At 49.6% G+C, this 25,542-nt stretch overlaps 1 protein-coding gene and 1 long non-coding RNA gene across 2 annotated transcripts in view; both read right to left on the reverse strand.

The window, feature by feature from the left end:
* Nucleotides 1-11,182, reverse strand: part of unc5cb (unc-5 netrin receptor Cb) — a 130,962-nt gene extending 119,780 nt beyond the window's left edge. The window contains exon 1 of the mRNA XM_084687525.1: nt 10,722-11,182. Coding sequence (XP_084543651.1) covers nt 10,722-10,839 — 118 coding nt within the window. The 5' untranslated portion in view covers nt 10,840-11,182. The remainder of the gene's footprint in view (nt 1-10,721) is intronic.
* A 469-nt stretch (nt 11,183-11,651) lies between these two features.
* LOC146236977 (uncharacterized) lies at nt 11,652-20,388 on the reverse strand. Its single transcript, XR_014740970.1, has 3 exons — nt 19,572-20,388; nt 14,346-14,434; nt 11,652-12,344 (listed from the first exon to the last, which is right to left on the reverse strand). It is a non-coding gene; the product is annotated as an uncharacterized LOC146236977 (long non-coding RNA).
* Nucleotides 20,389-25,542: the final 5,154 nt, after the last annotated feature.

The raw sequence follows: 25,542 nt of genomic DNA on the forward strand, positions 1-25,542 counted from the left end.
CACTATAAACAACACCAAATTGCCAACAACTTTTCACAACCAACACCACCAAGAGACCATCGATCCCTCACTATGAAAATAATGTATTCATTTGCCAATGTAGCACCCGTTGAATCCGACATACAGGAGGGGAATTGAGCCTGCGTCCTTTTGATCTGCAGTCGAATGCTCTAACCACCAAGCTACACCCACCTCGCCTCAAGACTAACAACTCCACTTCAAACACCACCAAGAGACAAGACGCCTATTCATCGGGAATCCCAAATGAGACAAACCAGGACTCTGTACAAACACAAGTCAAGGGTGTCTACAGTGAGCCAGGTCTTAATCTAGGAGCCTGTGTTGCTGATGGTGAATTCCAGGGCCTGTGTTCAGACCTGCTGAGGGATAATTGCACCCCCTGAACACAAAAAGACAACCATTGATCACGGTCCACATGACGCGGTGCATCGCCGCGACGACGGCGTTCGTCTGGTAAGTGCCTTGCACTCTCCAAACTCGTCGCCGTCACGCTCTCTCTCTCTCTCTCTTCTCTCCGCGTCGATGAGGAGGAGAGGGTTCGATTGGGGGGACGGGGGGGGGGGCTACGTAAACCAACGGCGGAGCTTTAATTCAGCCCTTTGTTTTAACAGAGTGAATGAACAACATTTCACATTGACGTTGTGACGCGTGTTCATTGGCGCCCTCTCGTAATGGTCTGCTATGTTTAAGACTCGGCTTGGCAGGTTTGTAGATAACAGATGGGAGAAAAATGAGGGGAATTATGAGAAAGATTGATTTCCTCAGGATGAATGGTCTGGTATTTACTCTGATTTATCTGGAACAGGCTGTCCTCTCCCTCTCCCTCTGTTATTACAGAAGACACACACACAAATACACACACACAAATACACACACACACACACATACAACACACATGACTCTAAGATGTGTCAGGAGTGTTCATGCCCTACAGAAGCCAGGTCTACATCGTTTGCGTGGGGTGATGGGGAGAAGGGGTGAGGAGGGGGTGAGGAGGGGGCGAGGAGGGGGAGGAGGGGTGAGGAGGGGGCGAGGAGGGGGAGCAGGGGTGAGGAGGGGGTGAGGAGGGGTGAGGAGGGGGCGAGGAGGGGGAGGAGGGGTGAGGAGGGGGGGAGGAGGGGGTGAGGAGGGGACGAGGAGGGGGAGGAGGGGTGAGGAGGGGGTGAGGAGGGGGGAGGAGGGGGTGAGGAGGGGGGAGGAGGGGGTGAGGAAGGGGGAGGAGGGTGAGGAGGGGCGAGAAGGGGGAGGAGGGGTGAGGAGGGGGTGAGGAGGGGTGAGGAGGGGGTGAGGAGGGGGGAGGAGGGGTTGAGGAGGTGGTGAGGAGGGGGTAAGAGGGGTGAGGAGGGGGGAGGAGGGGGGAGGAGGGGGTGAGGAGGGGGGAGGAGGGGGTGAGGGCAGGGAAACGGCGGAGACAGGTTGCTGAGGTCATGACAGGGGTTAGGGGGGTGTGGGCAGGGGGTGTCCGCTCCAGTGGCGGCCGGTGCTGATGTTGACCAGAGCTGGACGCTGGAGGCGTTTATGGGTGAAAACCCTCATCTGCATACAGCCAACGACAACCTAGGGAGTAGCTGGTGGGGGTTAGCTAATTATGTTTCATGGAGCGACGATATTCTCTTTCTTTCTTTCTCTTTTCCTCTCTCTTTTCTGTGTCTCAGTCCCCCCTCTCTCTTTCTCTCTCCCTCTCTCTCCCCATTACTGTAACCCCCTGCCTCGTCCATCTTGGACTAGTTTTGAGCAGTCATTTGCGTGTGTGTGTTGGGGGGGGGGAGGGTAACATTGTCTCATTTTGCATCTCCAGTCTTCCTAAACGCAGCTGTAATGTAAACCAGGAGCTTAACCTTCTCATGAGGCTTCTAAGACCTGGGGTGTGGGGGGGGGGGGGGGGGGGTGGTGGTGGTTAGGTTGGGGTCCTCATTTAAGCCCCATAAAAGAACACGGAGAAGCAAACATTTATCTGTGCTGCTCTTTCATCAGGCGCTTTAAGAGCCCGGGAATAACAGAGGACGAGAGGCTGATAAACTGAGACAGGAAACATGGTCTCATGTTCCCACCATGCAGGTCTCACGTCTGCCTGGCTCCCACTGCACCCTCCTCCACCCTCCCTCTCCCCTCCACCTTACCTCCCCCTGCACCCTCCTCCACCCTCCCTCTCCCCTCCACCCCACCTCCCACTGCACCCTCCTCCACCCTCCCTCTCCCCTCCACCCCACCTCCCACTGCACCCTCCTCCACCCTCCCTCTCCCCTCCACCCCACCTCCCACTGCACCCTCCTCCACCCTCCCTCTCCCCTCCACCCCACCTCCCCTGCACCCTCCTCCACCCTCCCTCTCCCCTCCACCCCACCTCCCACTGCACCCTCCTCCACCCTCCCTCTCCCCTCCACCTTACCTCCCCCTGCACCCTCCTCCACCCTCCCTCTCCCCTCCACCCCACCTCCCACTGCACCCTCCTCCACCCTCCCTCTCCCCTCCACCCCACCTCCCACTGCACCCTCCTCCACCCTCCCTCTCCCCTCCACCCCACCTCCCACTGCACCCTCCTCCACCCTCCCTCTCCCCTCCACCCCACCTCCCCTGCACCCTCCTCCACCCTCCCTCTCCCCTCCACCCCACCTCCCACTGCACCCTCCTCCACCCTCCCTCTCCCCTCCACCTTACCTCCCCCTGCACCCTCCTCCACCCCACCTCCCACTGCACCCTCCTCCACCCTCCCTCTCCCCTCCAACTTACCTCCCACTGCACCCTCCTCCACCCTCCCTCTCCCCTCCACCTTACCTCCCCCTGCACCCTCCTCCACCTTACCTCCCCCTCTCTCCCCTCCACCCTCCTCCAACCCACCTCCCCCTCTCTCCCCTCCACCACCCACCCTGTCCCCTCCACCCTCCTTCACCTTACCTCCCCCTGCACCCTCTTCCACCCCCCTTCCCCTATCTCCCCCTCTCGCCTCCATTCCTCACTACCTCTCTCTCCCCAGCCACCATCAACCCCCCCCCCCCTTCCCTCTCCCTCTCTCCACCCCCTCCATGCGCTATTCATCCATCGCGAAACAAAAGGGACCCTAGTAGGATGAAACGGAACATGCGATGCCCTGAAGACATGGGCACTTATATCAGTGCATGTCTTAGGCTTAACGAAATCTCCATCAGACGAATAAATGACGTTACAAATGTTATATATATATTTTTTTTACATTCTTTCGAGCGACTTTCATATTTGATTGAGTCTTATATCTTTAGCCGTGTTCCATTGCCGGCCCTTAGTTCCATGCACAAGACAGCTGGATTAAAGGGTTAGCGTTGTCAATCAGAGCCAGCACAGAAACAGAGCTTCTCTCTGGTGGGCCTGTGTCTCCATAGAGATGATACTAGTGAAGGGGTTGGCATGCGCTCGCAGTGGAGAAGGTGCACACACACACACACCTGCACTATGCTGTGTGTGTGGGGAAGTGAATCGGACATCATCCTAACAGGAGTGCTAACCTTGATGTGGGTTAGGTATGTGATGATGTCACGTCACTGCTGAACATTGGTAACTTGTTCCACACATGTTATACCTCATCCACAGACGAGCGTGTTACACCCATCACACTCCAGCCTCAGAGACTGGGCCGACGGTGTGGACCCAGCCTCGTTGAGAGGGATTCTGGGATCCATGTGCCTGTGTTGCCCCCCTCTCCCCCCCCCCCCAACACACACACCCACTCTGTCCCCTGCCTGCCTGGAGTGCGGTGAAGCTACACGCACACGCTACACGCACACGTATAGTGAAGCTACACGCACACGTATAGTGAAGCTACACGCACACGCTACACGTACACGCCATCAGGGATAACCCAGCGGCACTCTGACACGCGTGTTCCTGCTCTTCAGCTCTCAGGGCTTTATATAGAAGTCTGACTCGGCGAGCATCCAGCTCTCCCGCCTAGTCTACCGTGTCCCACATTCCCCTCCCCCCCCCCAACCCACACACACACACACACACACACACACACGCTTATTCAGCGTCCTAATCTGCTTAGGTTAGGTACAAAACAGGTCTGGCGACAGGAGATGACAACAGCCGCCGTGCTGTGGCCGTCACCACAGCCTCCCCACGGCCTCAGAGGAACATGCTAGAACAGGCTAACTCTCCAGGCAGACGCCAGCAGGACGACAGACCTCTATCGACCGAGCACGCGCGCGCGCACACACACACACACACACACAGGGAGTATACATACTGTCGTGAGCAAACGAGGTAGCCTGAAAATGAGGAAGGAGACAGGATGTTGGAAAAACCGACATGTTTCCCTCCGTTTCTAAGAGCCCTGTTGTCTGGTTGCTCTCTGTGGTCGAGGTTCTACAAACACAGGAGGGGGGAGGGGGGGGGGGGGTAGAACACCCACAACGTTGAGGCCACAGCAGCCCCGGGTTCGATTCCAGCCCAGGGACGCTTCCTGCATGTCACCCCCCCCCCCTTTCTCTCCCCCATACATCTGAAAGAGTCACCATCAAAAATAAAACATAAAAAACAAATCCAACCGCAGGACTGTAGTGGTTGGCCCCCAGTAGGGGCCCCTGGGGTCCTGGCCAGCCAAATGAAAGGGCAGGGATGGAGTGCACGAGAGGCACTGTCATTCCCTCCTGCTCATAATGGCATGAGAAGGGCCTCTTAACTGGTAATCACCTCCTCTCCCTTCCTCTCCTCCCCCTCTCTTTCCCTCTCGCCCCCCCCCCTCCCCCTCCTCCCGATCCGCTCCTCTCTGATCATAATTGGCGTCTGGATGGGTATTGAGGGCAGCAGAGAGCAGACCCTGAAATCTAGCCGTCTAATCAAGAGGGCCGCTTCAGCAGATGATAGTTGCTGGCCTTTTGCTCGATGGGGAAATTACCCCCGCCACCTCCGACGCTGGAACCCTGCCATCGTCCCTCGCCCTAACAAGCCCCGCCTTCATCTCTGTCACGGTCACCTCCGGCCGTGTGGTGGAGACTGGACAGGTGCTGGACCCAGACGGTGTCGACTCTGTGAACTCCAGGAGAAGGACTGCGCTGCGTCGCTCTGTTCGCCGTGCTCCCGGGCGCTTCCCATCGTTTCAGACGCACACACACACACACACCTCAGCAGGGTGTGTGAAGTGACTGACCCGTGTCCCTAAGGGAGGTAGTAAAGAGGAATGCTTCTATCTGTTCTGCGGACACACACACACACACACACACCCCACACACACACACACACAGAGGTCAGCCACTCTGGCACAGGTCTGCTTGTCAAGTACCGCAGCTTGTGTCGAGCCAAGCTAATGGACTGCTAATAGGAGTGAATGCTGCACAGTGACGCTGCCGTCTAGTTTACAGTGCAACGCCGGGTGATTAATGACACTCTCTCCTCTAAGTCCCTGTCCTCTTCTCGTTTCACTCCCTCCCTCCGTCCTCCTCCCCCTCCCCCTCTATTCCTACCTCTCTATTCCTCTGCTCTCCTGCTCTTCTCTCTCCCCACTCTCTCTCCACTCTTCCACTCTACTCTTGCTCTTCACTCTGCCTTTCTCATCATTTTTGTGCTTTCTCTCTGCTCTCCCCTCCCTCCCTTCCTCCATCCCTCTCTCCCTACCTCCATCCCTCTCTCCCTACCTCCATGCCTCCCTCCCTACCTCCATCCCTCTCTCCCTACCGCCATCCCTCTCACTCCCTACCACCATCCCTCTCTCCCTACCGCCATCCCTCCCTCCCTACCTCCATCCCTCCCTTCCTACCTCCATCCCTCTCTCCCTCCCTCCATCCCTCCTTCCCCCCGTATCTGAGAAAATGAGCCAGATGATGACACACACACACACACACACACTCACAGGATGCCAGTGAAAGTCTACCAAGTGATATTCTGCACAGCAGGAGACATCCGGATGCACTGCATGACAGCTCTGCACGCCGTCCAATAATAGTCCTTCACACCTCCCCCCTCCACCCCCTCCTCCCCTCCCCCCTCCTCCCCTCCCCTGCTGAAGCAGCATGCGTGACGTCAGGTGTGCGAGGATGCTCCCTCACTGGCTCTCTTCACAGTAATTATCACACTCACCCCTCCATGCTCCTCATCCCTCCATGCTCCTCACCCCTCCATGCTCCTCACCCCTCCATGCTCCTCACCCCTCCATGCTCCTCACCCCTCCATGCTCCTCACCCCTCCATGCTCCTCACCCCTCCATGCTCCTCACCCCTCCATGCTCCTCACCCCTCCATGCTCCTCACCCCTCCATGCTCCTCATCCCTCCATGCTCCTCACCCCTCCATGCTCCTCACCCCTCCATGCTCCTCACCCCTCCATGCTCCTCACCCCTCCATGCTCCTCACCCCTCCATGCTCCTCACCCCTCCATGCTCCTCATCCCTCCATGCTCCTCACCCCTCCATGCTCCTCACCCCTCCATGCTCCTCACCCCTCCATGCTCCTCACCCCTCCATGCTCCTCATCCCTCCATGCTCCTCATCCCTCCATTCTCCTCACCCCTCCACCCCTCCCCTCCACGGCAGACTTCTACGCCCTGTTTGGGCCCCTGCAAGCAAGCCTGCATGTTACCAGCCTGTCGAACACACACACACACACACACACACACACACCCCCCACCCATTACGTACTGGCTTTACTGACTGCGTCATTTTCTGGGCAGCGCTGAGAGGGTTTGGAGCGAGGTCATTCACCGGCATTCCTCCGCGCGCAAACGCACACGCACACACACTCACACGCACAATGCGTTCATTGTGCACACAATGCACGGAGGGGGAATGACCGTGGTGGCAGTAGTCCAGACTGGTCCCCTCGGAACCAGCTGTCAGGTAATGGGGGAAACGGCTAGAGTAATAATGATAGCAATAACATTCTCACTTACCTGCATTTTTAAACACGCTTTCTGACTCATCTAGGCATACTGCTGGGGTGTGTGTTTGCTCCTGTGTGTGTGTGCGTGTGTGTGTCTGTGTATGTGTGTGTGTATGTGTGTTTGGGGCCTATTCTAAACCCCTCATTTAAATAAACACAGCAAACTCTTCCTGTGAATAACAATATTTGTTAAAGAGCCATTAGCTTCTCTCTCCGTAAACAAAGCTAAGAGGATGCATCTGGAAGAAGGGAGAGAGAGAGAGAGAGAGAGAGAGAGAGAGAGAGAGAGAGAGAGAGAGAGAGAGAGAGAGAGAGAGAGAGAGAGAGAGAGAGGGAGAGAGAGAGGGAGAGAGAGAGCAGAGAGCAGAGAGAAAGAGAGAAAGAGAGAAAGAAAGGGAGGAGGAAAGAGAGAGTTTGGGAGAAGGAGAAAGGGAGGGGTGATGAAGTATGAAGTATGAGGGGGAAAGAGTGGAAACAGTGAAGTAAGCTGAGTGTCTGACTGCATGGTGTGGTTTCCCTCTGCGTCCACAGGGACACACGTCAATGTCACATTGACCCTCATTAGGAGATTATACACAAATAATGGTCTGAATCCACTACATTTAATGTCTCTACCGTTAGTATGTCCTATTTTGTACTGACACACACACACACACACACGGACTCACGGGCACACACAAGCTCACACACAAACACACACACGCTGACAGACACACGAGCACGCAATCCCATACAGACAGGCACACAAGCGCACACTCACAGACACACATAAAGATACACAAACAGTCACAGTCTCTCACACACTCTCCCTCTCACACACACACACACACGTCTGGGAGTGTATGGTAGACACCTGTTCGTGTTTGGAAGGTTAACTATCCAGCTCCAGCGTAGGAGCAGCATCTGGCTGGGCCCAGTCCACACCCCTGGTTAATGGAGGGTTCAGGAGGTTAAACAGCTCTCGCTTCTCTCCCTCCGCCGTTTCGGTAGCCGGCCAGCTGGGAGGAGAGAGAGGGGCCGTCCGTCCGGACAAAGCGACGCTAGCCTGCCGGCGCTAGCTCAGTCTTTCTCTCTCCCTCTCTCTCATCTCCCCCCCCCCCCCAACTCCCATCCCCATCTCAGTGTCTCTGTCTTTCTCTTTCTCACATTGTTTCTCTCTCCCTTTCTTTCGGTCTCTCTCTCCCCCCCACCCCGCCACCCCCTCACACCCACACCGCCCCCCCACACCGCCACCGGCATCAAGCTGGCTAGCTTACCGTGTCAGGGAGAGCAGTTCCACAGTGGACTAATAAGTAGAGCAGCCAGTTAGAATGCAGAGAGAGGATCTGCCTTCATCATCCCCTCCAGAGCAGGCCTATCAAATATCCTCTAAAACATCACCTTGACTGTCCTGGTGCTGGGGCCCTGCTTAGCTCCTCACCTGCCCCGCAGAGCTCCAGGCTCAACCACTGAGGGGAGGGGAGGGGAAGGGAGGAGGGTGATCAGGAGAAGAGGATAAACAGGGGAGAGAGGAGAAGAAAAGACAGTAGAGTAAAGGGGAAGAGAGAGAGGAGGGAGAAGAACTGGAGAGGAGGAGAAGAGAGAGGAGGGAGAAGAACTGGAGAGGAAGAGAAGAGAGAGGAGGGAGAAGAACTGGAGAGGAGGAGAAGAGAGAGAGGAGAGAGAAGAACTGGAGAGGAGGAGAAGAGAGAGGAGGGAGAAGAACTGGCGAGGAGGAGAAGAGAGAGAGGAGAGAGAAGAACTGGAGAGGAGGAGAAGAGAGAGAGGGGACGAGGCGCCCGGGTAAGGGAGACACTATCGTCAACAGTCGTTTGAAGCTGAAGAAGTGACTCTCCAGTGATTTGAAAATGTGCATAGCTCATCAGAAACAGACCCCCGCCCCCCCATCCCCAAAAAGCCAGGGCCATTAATTAGCCCCAAACAATGTTCCCCTCTTTCACTTATTGACTTCTTAATGGACCGGGAGGAAACCGGTTTGTATCCCCTCTCGAGTCAATGACACAGGTCCTCCTTGGTCTCCTGGCATTATGATGTCACTAGGACCTGCCCTTCAGAAACCAGAGCTGTTCTTCCCTCTCCTTTCCTCCTCCATCCCAGCGCTGTTCATTAACTATGTAAGAGAGTGACGAGGGTCTGGGGGGGTAGGGGAGGGGGGGGGGGCAGACTGGATTGGGTTGCTGACAGACTCTGTTCCCAGAATGGATCAACTGGGAAGATGGAGCCAGGTCCTGCAATTGGAGCCTGGGTGCTGTACTGCTCTGCACACACACACACACACACGGCATGAAGGGCACAGGAAGGCCTTCCAAGCCACAGGCTGACTCTGGGAGAGATGAGGGGTGGTGCTCCCTCTCTACTTTCGATCTGAGTTCTAAACTCTCTGAAGAAATCGGAACTTTGTCATATATACGGGCTTTCATTTTTGTCCGTTTTGGGACTTTCGGATTCGTTCCAAAGTGCGGGAGCAGCAAAGCCTACCCACATGTCTCCTCAGTCCTCAGGCAGGCGCACGCGGGCACACGCACGCGGGGGAATGCACGTTCAACGCAACCCAAGGGGATGCTTTAATGCTGCTCTTTCTCTGGCAGACAATCTTACTCCGCTGAGAGTGGGCGCAGTTAATAGCTGCCTGTTCCCCGTTTTTTTTTTACAGCTTAAGATCGACAGTCATTTACTTTGTTACCAGTACACTCATCTTTCAATTGACACTCTATAGCTATGTCATTAACAGGCAAAAAAAAGTATACTTTGACGATGTGAGAAAAACACAGATGTTTTCAAACTTTTTCCCGTCTTCAGAGGTTTGTCAAAGGCTTTAAAGACGCCTATTCTGAAACACATGCGCATGTCTCTTGAAACGACGCTTCAAATCGGCATTTCAGTCTGCATCAACAAAAAAATATTATCAAAGCCTAAACTAAACACATAAATTAATAAGAACTGTAAACAATCCTCTAAAACCGTGGATATGAAATCACGGGAAGCCAAGACCAAAGGACGGAAAGGAGCAAATATCCTAATGCTTAGCCTAAGACGCTGAACTTCGCCGTCTTAGTGGATATATCGAACATACAGCCACTCCGGTAAGGGGGCGAGAAAAAGAGAGATCAGGAAAATGGAATCACAATTCTCACACATCAGCGAATGAGCTACATTTGACAAGAAAAAATATTATAAAAGCAGAACCACGTGGGTGTATTTGGGAAATGTAAATTGAAAATGCGAATTTCTTTAGTTTCAAATAAATAAATAGCTTATGGCCACGACTGTAGAGATCCTCAGCGCTTTCTGATGCTGCAAATGTGTTGTTTTGCTGTTTTAAACACCCTACAATTGAGAACACATTCTATTAACACCACAGCAATTTTATAGGCTTGTCAAATCGATTATCCCTAAATAAATGAAGGGATGTATATTGTGTTGTAGGCTACTAGCCTACGCAAGTTCTCACAATATCTCATACGCATCGAACTTGATGCAAATGCGTTTTGAAAGGCGAGGGTTTTTTCTCAAGCCGTTAAACTTCGACAATACATGTATACAAGCGTTGGCATAGAATATTACAGGACCCATTGATGGCTATGATTTCAGTTTATACAACGTGACATGAATATGCGTAATAACCACAGTTGCGCATGGTGTCTGTGCCAGTAAAATTAAGATGCAACGAGAGAACTAGAAAGTAATTTACTATATGTGGATTTTTGTTTGTTGTTGTTGGTATAAGCAAATATCAATGTAACACTTTTTTTATGACATTCGGCCTTCAGGCTAGGCTTCTGGTCCGGCTACTTCTCTCGAGCCGAATCTACTTTGAGGAAGCCGTGGCGGCTGCAGGTATGTTTTCCGGCTTACCTTGAGCGGCTCCGACATCCACGAGGACAATTAGCAAAACCCAGGATACGGCAACCATCTCGAGTAAGTGTCCCGCGACTTCTCGTCCACTTCTGCCGGATTGTGTACCGTACCTCATAATGAGGATTCAAACTCCGCGATTGGGAAAGTCCCGAAGCTTTCCAACGCAGTTGAAATAATCTTCCAGCCGCTATTGAAATCCTCCTCAAAAACTTGACGGGAGATAAGGAACGATACGAATGCACAGTAAACGGTGAAGGCTGAGAAAAATCTATCCACAACCTTAGAAGAACAGATGAGATGGGTCGGATAGCCTATGCTGAAATTAGGATAGGCGACAGTACCGCCCTCAATTAGGCTATGAAGATATGCATAAAAATCTTGAAATTGTCGTTTTCTTTTTTTGTTTTAATGCTGAACAGATGCAGCAGACACTGTGTGCCGGCGTCTCGTTGGTATTAAGCTCATGTTCCGGGTTTTAAAATTCACAGAAGTCTTCAGTTGGAGCGTCTCAGTCGCTTCTCCCACTTCGCCCAGCGAGAACGTATAGAACCTCGGAGCTGAGTCTAGCGCTTAACTGATGGAATTGAAACAGAGAAGGAGCAGTCTCAGCGGGCTACCATGCTACTTCCACCAATCCAAATACGACTACGAACGGCTCCTGTATGTGGCGGCTGCAACAAAACCCGGCGTGGAGGTCGCGGAGGAACGGACGGTGTTTATTGATCAGAGACGCCGGCGTAGGATACGAAATTGATTAAGTCTCATTTAAGGTCATGATTACAGGCGTGTATTGCCTTCCCGCCCCCCTCCCTATCCTTTCCAAATGCCGGTCTGATAAACACAGAAAGATAAGAGTTACTTATTTAATAATGCCATCCAACAACCCTGTTCACAATACCTTATTCAGAGAACAATTTCTTTAGCGGCATTTGTTCATTTGTTTTTGCCTCAGCCATTTTCATTCTAATTTAGACCATGGTAATTAGGGTCAGTCTAGTTGTGTAACAAGACCTGATCAATAATGTGATTACAGAGCAGCAAAGATGGAACACACACACACACATTCTCACACAGCCTCGCAAACACATACACACTCTCTCACATACCAACACACACATATTGCATTCATACACTCCCACATACAGACTCACACATCCACACACCCTAACACACACAAACACATTCACACCATCACACTTAACCACGTACTGTGCAACCGCAGACAATACACACACTCTCACACAACCACACAAACACATCCTGCCACACAACCACACCAACACACTCCTACACAAACACACACACGGACAGACAAATTGTCCCATTCCCACGCTCGCACACACAGTCTCAGTGCTCTGTCCTTAACCAACAAATGAGACACAAAAGGTAAAGGGCACTTCACACAACAACACACAATGCAAACATCACTGACACAGCATTTCAAGCCGTGTGGCGGTGGAGACTGTTATACAGTAGGCATTGTCAGTCGACGTTGAAGGCAGTGATCCACGCGACCAGGGACTGCGTTTTTGTTTCCAGGGGCAACACACGGACTGTTTGAGCCGTGTTCTCGTTCTGTCCCAGTGTGACATGACTCAGGGTCAACACAGATGGATGCAACTGAGGAGGAGGGGAGAGGGAGGGGATGAAATCAGTAAGGGATGAGATCATGGATGATGTTCAGGATTATATTTGGGGGGAGATGTTAGGGATATGATTATGGATGATGTTCGGGAGGAGATATTATATATGATATTAGTGATGATATTATTGATGGTATTAGGTGGGATATATTAGGAAGGATATATTAGAGATAGGGATATCTCAGTGATGGAACATTTCACTGCAGACCAAGACAAAGACATCATCATGTTTATAGGTTTATTAAAAGCCTTTACCATAAGACTGACGATGTCTGATTTGGGTGCTTTGACTATATGTTAATGTAAAATAGTTGCTTTAATTTGATTAGGTATGGGTTCCCTTACGCTTCACACAAACTTGCTTTCCATTTTAGAAACCAGAGTTTTCACATTTGTTATTGCTGAGGAACTATGTAGGCAAAACAGAAGCTTAAACTAGTCCAACTCTCTTGAGATTAATATAAAATCTGATGTAGACTAGCTCTGTGCCTTCCCCCAAAAATGGAAGATTGAAAATAACAGTTTTTAAATGTAAATCTAATTGAAGAAGAAAAAAAAAACAGGTATTCTCATCACCTTCCCTCCCTTTGTAGGTGAATGAACGATGATGTCAATGGGCAGCTGTCATCTCTCTGGCATTTCAATTTGAGTTACGAGATGCAGGAAATTGCTTTTTTTTTTTCTCTCAGAACTCTTGTGGGACAGGGGAGACATACCGAGCCATAGGCCTCCAAATATCCCTCAAATAAACTACTGATAATCAAAACCTGACTCTCTACTTCTCTCTCTCTCCATTTCTGTGTGGTTATGTGCACTGTGATTCAGTGACTGCAGATCAATATGTTAATGTGGTAAATATACTGTAATAAAAAAGGCAAATTGGAAATAAAATGAAGAAAATATGTTCCTGTGAGATATGCAGAGTTTATCATTTCCATTTTTACTTCATCACTTTGCTGTCTGCTGAATGTTTACGTTTCTCATAAACCACCAGACAACTGAAACCCAAACTGTAGCAGTTGTTGCTGTGTTAAAATTATGTTCTCCTTGATATAGACAGTCCTTGGACAACTAAGTGTTCGTTGCTCACAGAGAAACTGAAAGTAAACAAACGACTAATTAAGAGGGAGGCATTAGTAAAAGGCAGGATTACTTATCACGGCCATGTCAATGCTTTGCGGATTCCATGTAAATAGCGGAGTGATCAAACAGAACCTTTATGTAAAAAATAATTTAAAAAAATAATTAGCGCGTAGATAAAGCAGTGTGACTTCTCTACCCATCTGTGTGTCAAATTTAAATTAAGAGCGAATAAAAACGTTGAATACCCCACTTTTGTGTTATTAACGGCGCGGTTGTTAATTAGAGCGGGAAGGAGAAAAGGAGGAGGCGCGTGGCGGGGCGAGCCACAGGAACGTAAATCACACAGTGGACCACTCTGGTCCTCTCTGGACGGGCCCAGGAACTAGCTACAGGAGCAGAGGCGCTGCACAGTAGGTCTACTGTTGAGACTGGGAGAAACCTCAACACTGTCATTATCTCATCACCAGGCCCTGAGGAATGGGGAGTGTTCGGGGAGGGGGCATTACGGCGGTTAGCTAAGTGTTCCCTTTCCAGAAGTTACCCCGGGCACCCCTGGTGTTCGTCCTGTTCACCCCAGCTGGCAATGGGAGTGCGGAAGGCAGGCTGGGTGGTGGGGTGGTTCCCTGGACCCACCAGTGTGCTAGTGCTACTCCTGGCCCCACAGAGCTGCTGTCTGCTGGGCCTGCGTCAGCCCCAGCCCCCCCTACTGAGCTCCATTCCAGCTACATACTGTAGGGGGTGTGAGTGCTGATGATCACATGCTGGGAGCCAGCACATGAATCCACCCCCCCCCCCCACACACACACAGACACACACCCCTCCCCCAAACAGATCACTTCCAATTTAACAGATAAACATCTCGAATTGAAAAAAGGAAATCGGAAATTAATCGTACCTATAAATTAAGCTCTGTTTAGCAGGGATCCCTCGCCCATCAGCTCGGTGAGACACAGACAGATAGCTGATGTTCCACAGCGTGCAGGCCTGTGGGGGAGAGAATGAGAGAGAGAGAGAGAGAGAGAGAGAGAGAGAGAGAGAGAGAGAGAGAGAGAGAGAGAGAGAGAAGAGAGAGAGAGATAGATAGATAGATAGATAGAAGAGAGAGAGAAGAGAGAGAGAAGAGAGATGGATGATGACAAATGGCAGGATATGATTTGCACACAAAGCAGAGGTTTGGGGAGGTGATTCTTTACGACTGTAAGCCGCAGAGAGAGAGACAGTGCCTGCTAGTGACGACAGCGTGCGCCACACCATAAACCTGTTTTCCGTGGCTTTGGGCACACTTTACTGCCGCTCCTCATATCAGTATTAAAAGTGATTTGCGGCGCCGTATGTGGCAAGGAATCAAAACTTAATTTAGGCAGATAAAGATGCCATTTGGGGGGAGATAAAGTGCTGCATCATGGGAGATGCGTTCCTCGGGCCTGTGCTCTGCTCTGCGGCCGAGGCCTCAGATTTACAGGCTCCTTTTTCCTGCCCCATAAAACAGCAAATCTGCTCGCCAGGCGACACAGGGAAATGTTAATGGATTCATTTGTCAGGAACCTTCCATGTATTTACAGTCCTCCTCCATTAACGGGGCTTCTCTCCAAGAAAAAAAAAATGAAGAAAAAAAAACAGTGCGGCCAAAGACAAAATATCGATTTAGCTGTCTGTCATCCCCGCGTGTCACGCCGAGACAACAGCAAGGTGACGGCCTCGCCTCGCCTCCTCTCTGCCGACCACACGAATCCAGGAGCCGACGCCAGTCTCCACACACAAATTGTCAACTTCTATACAACGATCCTTTTTGTTTCACGTTTAAAAAGGAATGTATTCTTAAAACGATTTGGTTTGTGTCAACGGTGAATTGGAACGGCGTGACTCCAATCAACGCGTATTTTCGTTGCCGCAGACGGTTTGTTTGCTCTTTCATTGGTAGACACATAAAGGACTATTATTGGCCTGTAATATAACGTACCAGTGAAAGCTGATTTGAGATTAATAATTCTCTCTGCAGCACTATGCAACCTCTGTCAAGCTGGTTTGACTAGAAAAGATAGTGCTTTGGTAAAGCCGGTAATTTTTTCCGGCTTTTTATTGCATGTCATAACCATCTCATTGACCTTCACCACCTTCATCTTGACGGTTTCAAACAAAGATGTCTTCCATTTTACTTGGAGGTCTTTCCGCCATGTCACTACCTCCACAATTATATCAAACATAATTGGTTTTCTGGGACGATGAATACATTCTATATAACCCGTTTGAACCACTTTAGCTAGTTCTTTTGTTTCCGGCAGGGTTCAGAAGGACGGGAGGTTAATTTATCGTTCGCCGCCTTGTCCGTGTCATCACAGCAAACCGGGTGGTGCAGTGTGGAGGGCGGTGCTTGAACTGTGCAGGCCATGGAGAAATGAAACCGTGTGTTTGGATACTTTGCTCTAATAGAGCTTAATGGGACCACCACTGCTGTTCCACAGTGACCCCTGAAGCGAGCCAGATCTTAACCCTGACCTGTCACCTTTGACCTCTTGTGAGTAGCGCGTCTAAGGAACGGTAAGGGAGGCAGGGGGGTTTGCTCTGCAGCAAACCAGAAAGCCTTCGTCAGCACAAATGATAAACCCGGACTGGCTGGACTACGGTAGGGAACGACTCATTATCTCCAACCCTCATTACGCTGTTATCTTCCCTCAGACGCCGAAACAATCTAACGGAGCCCCTCGCTACGCAGGGTTGCATACACAGTCCGCATAGCAATGTCCAGAGCGCGTCAGAGGACGTCAAAAGACGGGGGCGTTCGCCACGGAAGGGAACAGAACAAGATCTGGAACAACGAGCCTTGGGTTGGACTAAAACTCCTCGTGCCCCTCCCCTCTCACGTGTGTTTGTTGGGAAAACATCCTGATCGGCTCTCAGTCTGCCAGGTGATTCAGCCGGGCTCAAGGCACGTCATTGCTGTGGCGGAGGTGAAAAGACGACCATTCAACAAGACTGGAACGAGCAGAATATCCACAGGCGAAATTGGATCCGTCGTCTGATTAAGTTCTGGTATCACCGTCGGATACAACCTTGAAGGAAACCATCTCTTCCCTCAGTATTAAGCCGGCAGATCATGACAGAGCTCTCTCTCCCCCATAATCCTGCATACTCTCCCATACTCCTTGATACTCCTTCATACTCCCCCATATTCATTCATACTCCCCCACAGGCCTGGAATGGAAATCTGGCATACCAGGCAAATGCCCGGTGGTCCTGCACTTGGGGCCAATATGATATTTAATATGAATCTTTATTTATTTATGTTTTTTTTTTTTTTTTTTTTTATAAACTTAAAATTGGCCAACGACCGGCCCGTAAAGCAGGGATAGCGACATTGGTTAATTTACCATACTGACACTGGGCTGGCCCAATCACATCTCTTAACTCTTTTGGTGTACTGGTGGGTGGTGTCCGACCGATCGTGGTGGGCCGGTCTGAGCAAAAATGCCAGGGCCAAGTGTTAGTCCCAGTCCAGCCCTACTCCCCCATACAGTACTCTTCCATACACACCCAGACACACACATCTTATATACCTACCATGTTAGTCGGATCCTTCATTCCCAAGTTCCTCTCAGTCTAGACCACAGCCACCACGTGAAAGCCCGAGACGCTGCATTCTGCACAGTGCCCTCTAACAGTCCTTACCCTCCTTCAAGGGAAATGGTTTGGCCTTCGGAAGTAAACAGGCATTAATCACTCTTAGAGAGGGAGAGCCCAAGGCATTTGGGGGGTGAGGGTGGGGGGGGGGGGGTGAGGGTGTGGGGGTGTGGAGGCACCTGGGGCAGGAGATAGATGCTGCGGGGCTGAAGGGGGGGGGGGGGAGGGTGTCAGGACCCCCTTGAGAGCTGTACTGCACCAGCTGATGGGGTCAGTGTGTCCACCTTGGAAAGTGTGTCAAGGACAAAGTGTTTGGTGGGGGAGAGGAGGGGGAGAGGAGGGGGAGCCAGAATGTGGAGCAAAGTCCCGGCCAGTCTGGCCAGAACGTCTGTCTGCTTAGCTTGGCTTTAGAAGCGCCGTGGCCGAACCCCCTTTATTCCAGAGTCTTAAATCAGAGACACTCATCGAAGACATATAGCTGTCGCTGGGAGTCCATCCATATGCTATTTTTTTTCTCTCCGGCCTATCACTCTCTCTAATGTTACGACCCTGGCTCTAGACGGTCATTGTGGCCCTCTGAAAAGGCCACTCAGACCCTCAGGCCTGGACACACATGTCCCTCTTAAGTGGTGGTTTGAGAGGTATTGATGGTTTAAGCGCAGCCCAGTAAGTAAGTAGGTGATCAATGAGGAGCTCTGTCTTAGCCATCATGATAGCTGCCTGTACAATAATGGTACTCTCCTCCAGAGATGGTTCTGAGACAGTTCAATAACCTCTCTAGATGAACTCAACGCCAGAGATGGCAAAAGTACATGCGCCGTTCACTCAAGTAGAAGTACAGATACTCGTGTTTAAAAAGACTCTGGTAAAATTTGAAGTATTGACTACACTTTTTCCACTCAAGTTAAAGTAAAGAAGTGTGTGCTCTGACATTAACTTGTGGGAAAAACTGAGAGAGTAAAAACTAGCCCTTACTACTACATTAGTGTCACACTAGTATATGGACCTCACATCATATTAATACATAAATACAAAAAGACACTACAGAAACGCAGAGCAGGCGCAAGGAATCCTTTTTGACATTGACAATTTCGAACATCTCCCTCATATATGGACATGGGTGATCAGGAATGTCTCTATAACGTCAGTCATCCATAACATCTATTTTTTTCTAATCTTTTTTTCCACGCACAGAGTGAAATGAGAGGAGAACAGAGAAGCCTAAAACTGAGTAGAGTAAAGCAGAGCACAATATAGTACAGAGTCCTCATCAAGTACTCATCAATGATGATTTTTAAATTATACCTTACAAAACGTTTTCAGCTTTTGTTTTGTAACATTTTTTTCCCAAATATTCTTTAAACCTTTCAACATGTTTTTTTTGTGTTTTTTTTACTTTTATAGAAATGTCAAACTTTTGAGACTTTCAAAACATTTCTTATTTAAAAAAAAACAACCTTTTGAAAAAAAAAATCTGACACACAGAAAGGAGATTAGCGAAAACTAGAGGGTTCAAGTTCAAGTCTTTTATTGTCAGATGCACAGAACAACACAGGGTCAGACTGGGCACTGAAATTCTTGGGACAAAACAACGCAAAGCAACCTGGCATAACATAACATATATGAATACAGAACATAGATTACATCTATGATAAACTAAAATATAGTAAACCTCCTAATATACAAATAATATTCAATACACTATACTAAAACTCTAAATCCACATAATCCACATATTAACCTATACTAACCGTATAAACCTATACTAGGAGAGGAGAACAGAGAAACCTAAAACAGAGTAGGGTAAAGCAGAGCAGAGTAAAGTACAGTAAAATCCTCAACAAGTACTTTTTTGGAAACTTTTCAACCTTTGTTGTGCTGTGTTTGTGTTAACCTTAATGATTGAAGGGCTAAACAACAAATGTTCCACTGAAATAGTCACTCTAAACAGGGAAATTACAGCAGTTTTCCAACCTGGCCATTTCTCTATACAAGAAGCGCCACATCTTGTGCTTCAACGTCATTCTGGCTCCCCCACCAAACCATCAACATGTGTGTCTGAACTAGGGGGTCATATGACCTGCTATCAGCGCCAGTATAAGTAAGGAAAACCAGATATCCTATGACATTAGGTGCATTCGACTTCCGCCTGCAGCATGGCTGACTTGAAGCAGCCAATGGCATTCTCAGTTTCAAGACAGCTGGCTGCGCTGTGCTACATGAAGTGAACACACCTAGTGATTGCTCTACAGGACTTATGATCATAATTTGATACCGGTTTATTGCTTTAATAATCTATCAATCCCACCACAATACTAGCTATCTCAACAGCGCATATACAGGGAAACCAAGTTTGACAAAGCATGGTTAACAACTGGTTGAACTAACTGGTTGATAGCTAGGACTGCTAGCTGGCTACCAAATGGTACGTCATCACGTGCTTTGGAGAACTGCAAAAGCAGAAGAGCATATCCTAGCAGGGATAATGTACAATTTTGCTCACCTGCTAAGCCGGAGGTGCCCCGTTTTGCTCCTAGCTTCAGACCTGAACCCTGGCATCCGGGTAAGTAACAACTTTGTGCAGCAGTCTTTTGCCAGATTTGCTAGCTAACTATCTCCCGGAAGCTAATAAAGTAATCGCGCGTAGATTTGGGACGTGTTCACGTTTGTGACTATGGCTAGCTAGTTAGCTGCCGTTAGCTTCACCTTTTCCCACAGAACCGCGCAACGGAACCAGGACTGCCAACTCTCACGTATTGGCCGTATGACAAACGCATTTCAACCAGTTCACACGCCCTCACGCCACACATTGTATTTCTCACGCCGAGAAGGCAAAGTAGTCCTGCTAAAGTTGTAAACAGTAGCTAATGGTCACGAGGCCCAGGCACACGGAGCAACATAGACGTGCTAACACCCGTGAAAGCTCGTCTCGGGGGGTTGCTTTTTACGCAGCAAAGTTTTGGTTGGCCCCACCAAATGTTTTTTGTTGGCAGCCCTGCGGAACTTTCACAGCCAATACAAGCAACGCACATTTTGACATCGACACTGTCTATATAGTGCAGAAATTGAGGGAGCAGTTAGGGTGGCAACATTATATAAAAAATAAAATAATGTATAGCCTATAAGAGAGAATAATAGTTTGTATACAGCCTGCATATTACTTCAACCTGGGGCTGATGGACAGTTCTGAAATTGGAGGTTGTGTTGAGTAGCAAAGTCAGAGATCGGAACTTGAGATAAACGGTGAACAGCTTGAATTCTGGTGCTGCAGGAATAACTGATTGCAATCAGACAGATTGTTTGGCTATATTTGAGTGTAATTGCGCAGCAACTGAAAAGCAGATTCCTTATTCTGTACTTCATTTCATAGTAATAACCTGAAAATGCAGAGGAATGTGCAATTGGTTGAGCTCTACATAAAAGTGTAGATAGTAATTTATTTTACAGATTGGACATTGTAAATAGCGATGTGGATTTAATCTTTTCATTGTCCTGAACAAAATGGTGGATCTCAGCATGATTGTCTCAATTCAAGTCTGGCAGGCAATTCCGTTTTTCAGATGTGTTACAGTTGTAAATATTCTGCCTTAACTCCACCAAGAACACTCTGAAAGAGAACATGATTACCTTGTATAAGGATTCAGGAAATTAAACCCTTTCACTTTTACATAATTAGTCATTTTACATCGTGTTTATTACATATTATACACACAGACACGCGCACACTCGCCCTATCACCCTTACCTCAGTGGTATTAGTAAGTAGGCTTTAAGAAGCCTGACTCACTGTCATTCTACCCAAGTCTGTCTGGCATGGACGCACACAGATTCTTGGATTCCTGGCAGTTGAGAAGAGAATTCCACATAATGCGTGGAGGCATTAGAGCTCTCCTCTTTCTCTCCCAGACTCTTTCATCCCCCCCCCCCCCCCTCCCCTCCCTCTCTGGGACTCAGCCCTGTTGTTCTTTGTCGGGGTGTGAGTTTCAGTCTGTGTTCGGCTCGGCCTGAGATGTTAGTACTACATCCAGCACTACATACATGCTGAAGAGGCATGCTGCCTGGAGATGTACTGGCAGGATGTCTGGCTTGTCTTTTAACGATGATTTATGATGTCTTGAGGGGATGGGGGAGGAGCGGGAGGGGGGGGGGGATGGGTCGCGTAGACTTGTGGTAAGACAGCTGCGACATTACTGTAAACAGATCCACGAAGCCGCTACACTACATCCTCACACGTTCCTCTCCGACTGCATGACTGTGCTGTTGGCGACGAGCTTGATTCCGGAAGCATCCTCGTGAATCTGCAGGGGCGAAGAGTCACGGCGACGGCGGCGGGCGACCATGGATGGATGAGGATGTACGATTGTTGTTGTTTCATGGAAGGTCGTTTTCAACGTGATCTGAAACACCGTGAAGTGTTTGTGGTGGGAGACCAGGACAGCTCAGGGCCTCCTGTCTATCCAGACCTTCTCTCTTCAGAATGTCTTTCTTCACTCTTGACTCCTTTTATTCTAGTCCTTCACTCTAGACTTATTTACTTCTGTGCCTCACTTCACTCCCTGATTATGTCCTTCAGTCTTCACTCCTTCAGTCTTTACTCCTTTAGTCTTTACTCCTTCAGTCTTTACTCCTTCAGTCTTCACTCCTTCAGTCTTTACTCCTTTAGTCTTTACTCCTTCAGTCTTTACTCCTTCAGTCTTCACTCCTTCAGTCTTTACTCCTTTAGTCTTTACTCCTTCAGTCTTTACTCCTTCAGTCTTTACTCCTTCAGTCTTTACTCCTTTAGTCTTTACTCCTTCAGTCTTTACTCCTTCAGTCTTTACTCCTTTAGTCTTTACTCCTTCAGTCTTTACTCCTTTAGTCTTTACTCCTTTAGTCTTTACTCCTTTAGTCTTTACTCCTTTAGTCTCTACTCCGTCAATCTTTACTCCTTTAGTCTTTACTCCTTTAGTCTCTACTCCGTCAATCTTTACTCCTTCAATCTTTACTCCTTTAGTCTTTACTCCTTTAGTCTTTACTCCTTTAGTCTCTACTCCTTCAATCTTTACTCCTTTAGTCTTTACTCCTTCAGTCTTTACTCCTTTAGTCTCTACTCCTTCAATCTTTACTCCTTTAGTCTCTACTCCTTCAATCTTTACTCCTTTAGTCTCTACTCCTTCAATCTTTACTCCTTTAGTCTTCACTCCTTAATTCAAATCTTTCACTCTTCTCTCCCTCCTTCTAGACTTTTCTTCACTGTGTTTGTTTGGAGTGTGTCTGGAGTGTCCCCGTGCGATCAGCATCGTGTACCCAGAACCCTGTAGTGGTGAGGGGGGGCTCTCCTGTAACGCTAGCCTGGGAGTCGTCAAGCTTGATCCCGTAACCGTCCGGGACGTTTCCCAGAGTGCATCCTGTGGGGCTGCTGGTCGCCGTGGCGATGGGGGTGGCGGAGGGGGGGCAGTCAGTGTGTCAGCCTCCCATCCTGCCCCATTACTCAGCAGAAGTCCCATTAACATATCTGCCATCTGATCTGCCCGGCCACAGAGCAGGGGACAAGTAAACAGAGAGGGGAGGGATTGGGGGGGGAGAAGGAAAGAGAGACAGGGAAAGGTGGATGGGCAGAGAAGGGGGAGGGCAGAGAGAGAGAGAGAGAGAGGGGGGGGGGGGGGCAGGGAAAGGGGGGGAGGCCGACACTACAGGATGAGAGAGAGGAGGGCACTGAGACAGACAGAGAGAGTGATAAGTGAGGGCAGAGAGAGAGAGAGGGACGCCTGGAGAGAGAGAGAAAAGGAGAGAGAGAGAGACGCCAGGAGAGAGGGGGAGAAAGAGAGAGAGAGTGGGAGAGAGAGAGAAGGACGGGGGAGATGGAAGTTTTCCTCTTGCATACTGTAAAGTGCAAACCATTAGGGCTTCAAATGCTTCCAAGTCCGCTAGGTAAGCATGTAGAAGCCTAGATGTCGCTACAAGGTCAGATCAATCGAAGAATAGCTGATTTACTGGTCCTGCTGATGTAATCTCTAGGGGTCACTGGAGAGAAGGAGGAAACGGAAGAGGGGGTAAAGGGATATCGTATGTGAGTGTGTGTGCGTGATTGTGTGTTTGTGCATGTGTGTGCAGGGGTGAGTTTGTGTGTGTGTGTGTGTGGATGCATGCGTGTGTGTGTGTGTGTGTGTGTGTGTGTGTGTGAGGAGTGAACATGTACCTATTCATGTGTAGTAGCTTGGTACACGCCTCACTTATAGGACTGACCTGTCGGCCTCATTAATAGACTGCAGCTGAAGAGGAACGATATGCAAACCAAGCAAGAAAAACGACAAACAAAATATTTTCTCCTTCCTTCACGGTCTCCGGAGAGGCTATCATCCTCCAGACAGGACAGAATGTGCAGAACGTCTACACAGCAGGAGCACCACACAGCCTAGGTAAGCCCTTCAAAGAGTTCTGGCATTTAAGGGGTTTGTTTGGTTTCACAGTCTATTGCTGGAAAAAAAAGTCAAAGATACCTTATAATCGTCTTTAAGCGCAACTTGAACACAGAAGAACAACCTTACTCTTTTGTACACGAGGGAATGATGGAAAAAAAAAATAACACACGTAAACACGAACAACAAAGCACATGTCCTCCAAACCTACTTCTGCAAATGATTTTAGCGCCGAACAATAACACAGGAGAGTGTACGCATGAATGGAAACGTAAACAGTTATCCGAGAATCCGTACTCGGCGTGCGTCTTCGTTTTGAACGGCCTTGACACGACACGGCATCGCCCTTAAACAAACAAACACAGATACCAGCAGAACATAACAAAGGCTGCTTCCTACAAGCAACACACACACCTCACACACAACACACACACAACACACACGCGCCACACAAACACACGCAAGGAATCCGTGACAGTCATGCTGACTATCGCCCAAGGTGCTGAAACCAGACGCCAAATGCCAAGCCTCGGAGTCGAGGGAGGAGGGGGGTGGGCTGGGGGGAGGAGGGGGGTGGGCTGGGGGGAGGAGAAGGGGGTGGGCTGGGGGAGGGAGGCTGGATGATAAAACAAAAGAGAGCTTTAATTCTACTTTTGTTGTTCCTCCGCTCCAGACTCTAGCCCTGGGAGATGTGCTGCCTCCACCAGGGTCTCCAGCGGCTCCCTGCTGAGTGGGGGGCTTGGGCTGCCGAGATAGGGGCTTCACACAGACTCTCCCGGCTCCGCTAGGGAGGGGGTAGGTTTGGGGTGGGGTAGGGGGCTCCAGAGGGCCCTGTCTCCAGGCCGGGGTTGGAAGATAACCGGGGGACCCCTGCTCTGTTTCAGCCCCAGGTTACAGCAGCCTTAGAGGGGCTCTTCACGCAGGGGGGCCCCCCTACTCTGTGGTTGAACCTGGAAGGCCTCTATCAAAGGGTAGATGTAAAGGCTGCCATCAAAGCCTGCTATTCACCTGCTACGGTAGATACCGAGGAGGAAGGAGGTTTGCTAACTGAGGGTGAGAAATGGGGAGTCAAAGTCTGATTTCACCCCAGGAGAAACCATTTGAATTACCTCAGACACATTTAGTTCCAAAGCCTCAGATATGACAGGTTTTAGTCTACATCTGCAGGGGGAAACCTCACGTTTCATCCCAGATTCCAGTCTTTGAATGAAATAAAAACACAGCGACGCATTCTTAGACTCGCCTTAATAATGCAAAGACAGGAAATAAACCGGATGGGCTGTTGTGTGATGTATGACATTCATGCTGTGCTCCACATCCTTTGGTCTCTCTGTCTGGAAAACAGAGTAAACATGTTTTCTTTGACGCAATGGCAACTGTGCTGTAACTCTGTCAGGGAAGGGGTGACATGAAATCTCCAGGGCCGTGTCGAACCGTGAACTGAGTGACCTATTTTTAAATGGAAGAGGGGAAAAAAAGCTCTAAAATAAACTATTCATACTGGCAGAGAGCGCAAACCCAAACACGGACCCTATTTCAGATGCTGTGAGAGATTGACTTTTCGTGTTAAGGACTTTGAAGCTTTTTCTGCACACAATAGAATCGCACGGGTGAATCTACCCTCCCAGGTTGAAAATGTCTTCCACGGCCCAGGTGCTGTTTTAACCCCCGCCGTCCCGCCCCCCCACACCTCCTTTCCTCCGAGGGGGTGAGCCGTCTTGTATGTACAACGCAAACATTGTTGGTCTCGATTTCACCGACATTGTTGCTGCACTTAAGAGCAGTCACTGGATCCTGTGAGACAGAAGGGGTTTCAACCTTGGCTGGAGGGCTGGGAGGCATGCGGAGAGGAGAGGGAGGGGCCGGGGGGAGGAGGGGGGAGTGGTTACCGCACTCACAGCCCACTGTGGAAGTGGCAGAGGCCTTAGGGTCATTTAGATAGGGTTCCCTTACCCAGAGGTGTTAAATTCAAAACCACATTTATTATAGAGAGAGAGGGCGGGGGGGGGGGGGTAAAAATGCTTTTCTTTCGACATCTGCTCACTTAACTTTAATTATAGCCTCTCTATAGAGGAGA

Source organism: Hypomesus nipponensis, chromosome 22, assembly GCF_054491055.1.
Source record: "Hypomesus nipponensis isolate SF chromosome 22, ASM5449105v1, whole genome shotgun sequence".
Taxonomy (NCBI): Eukaryota; Metazoa; Chordata; class Actinopteri; order Osmeriformes; family Osmeridae; genus Hypomesus; species Hypomesus nipponensis.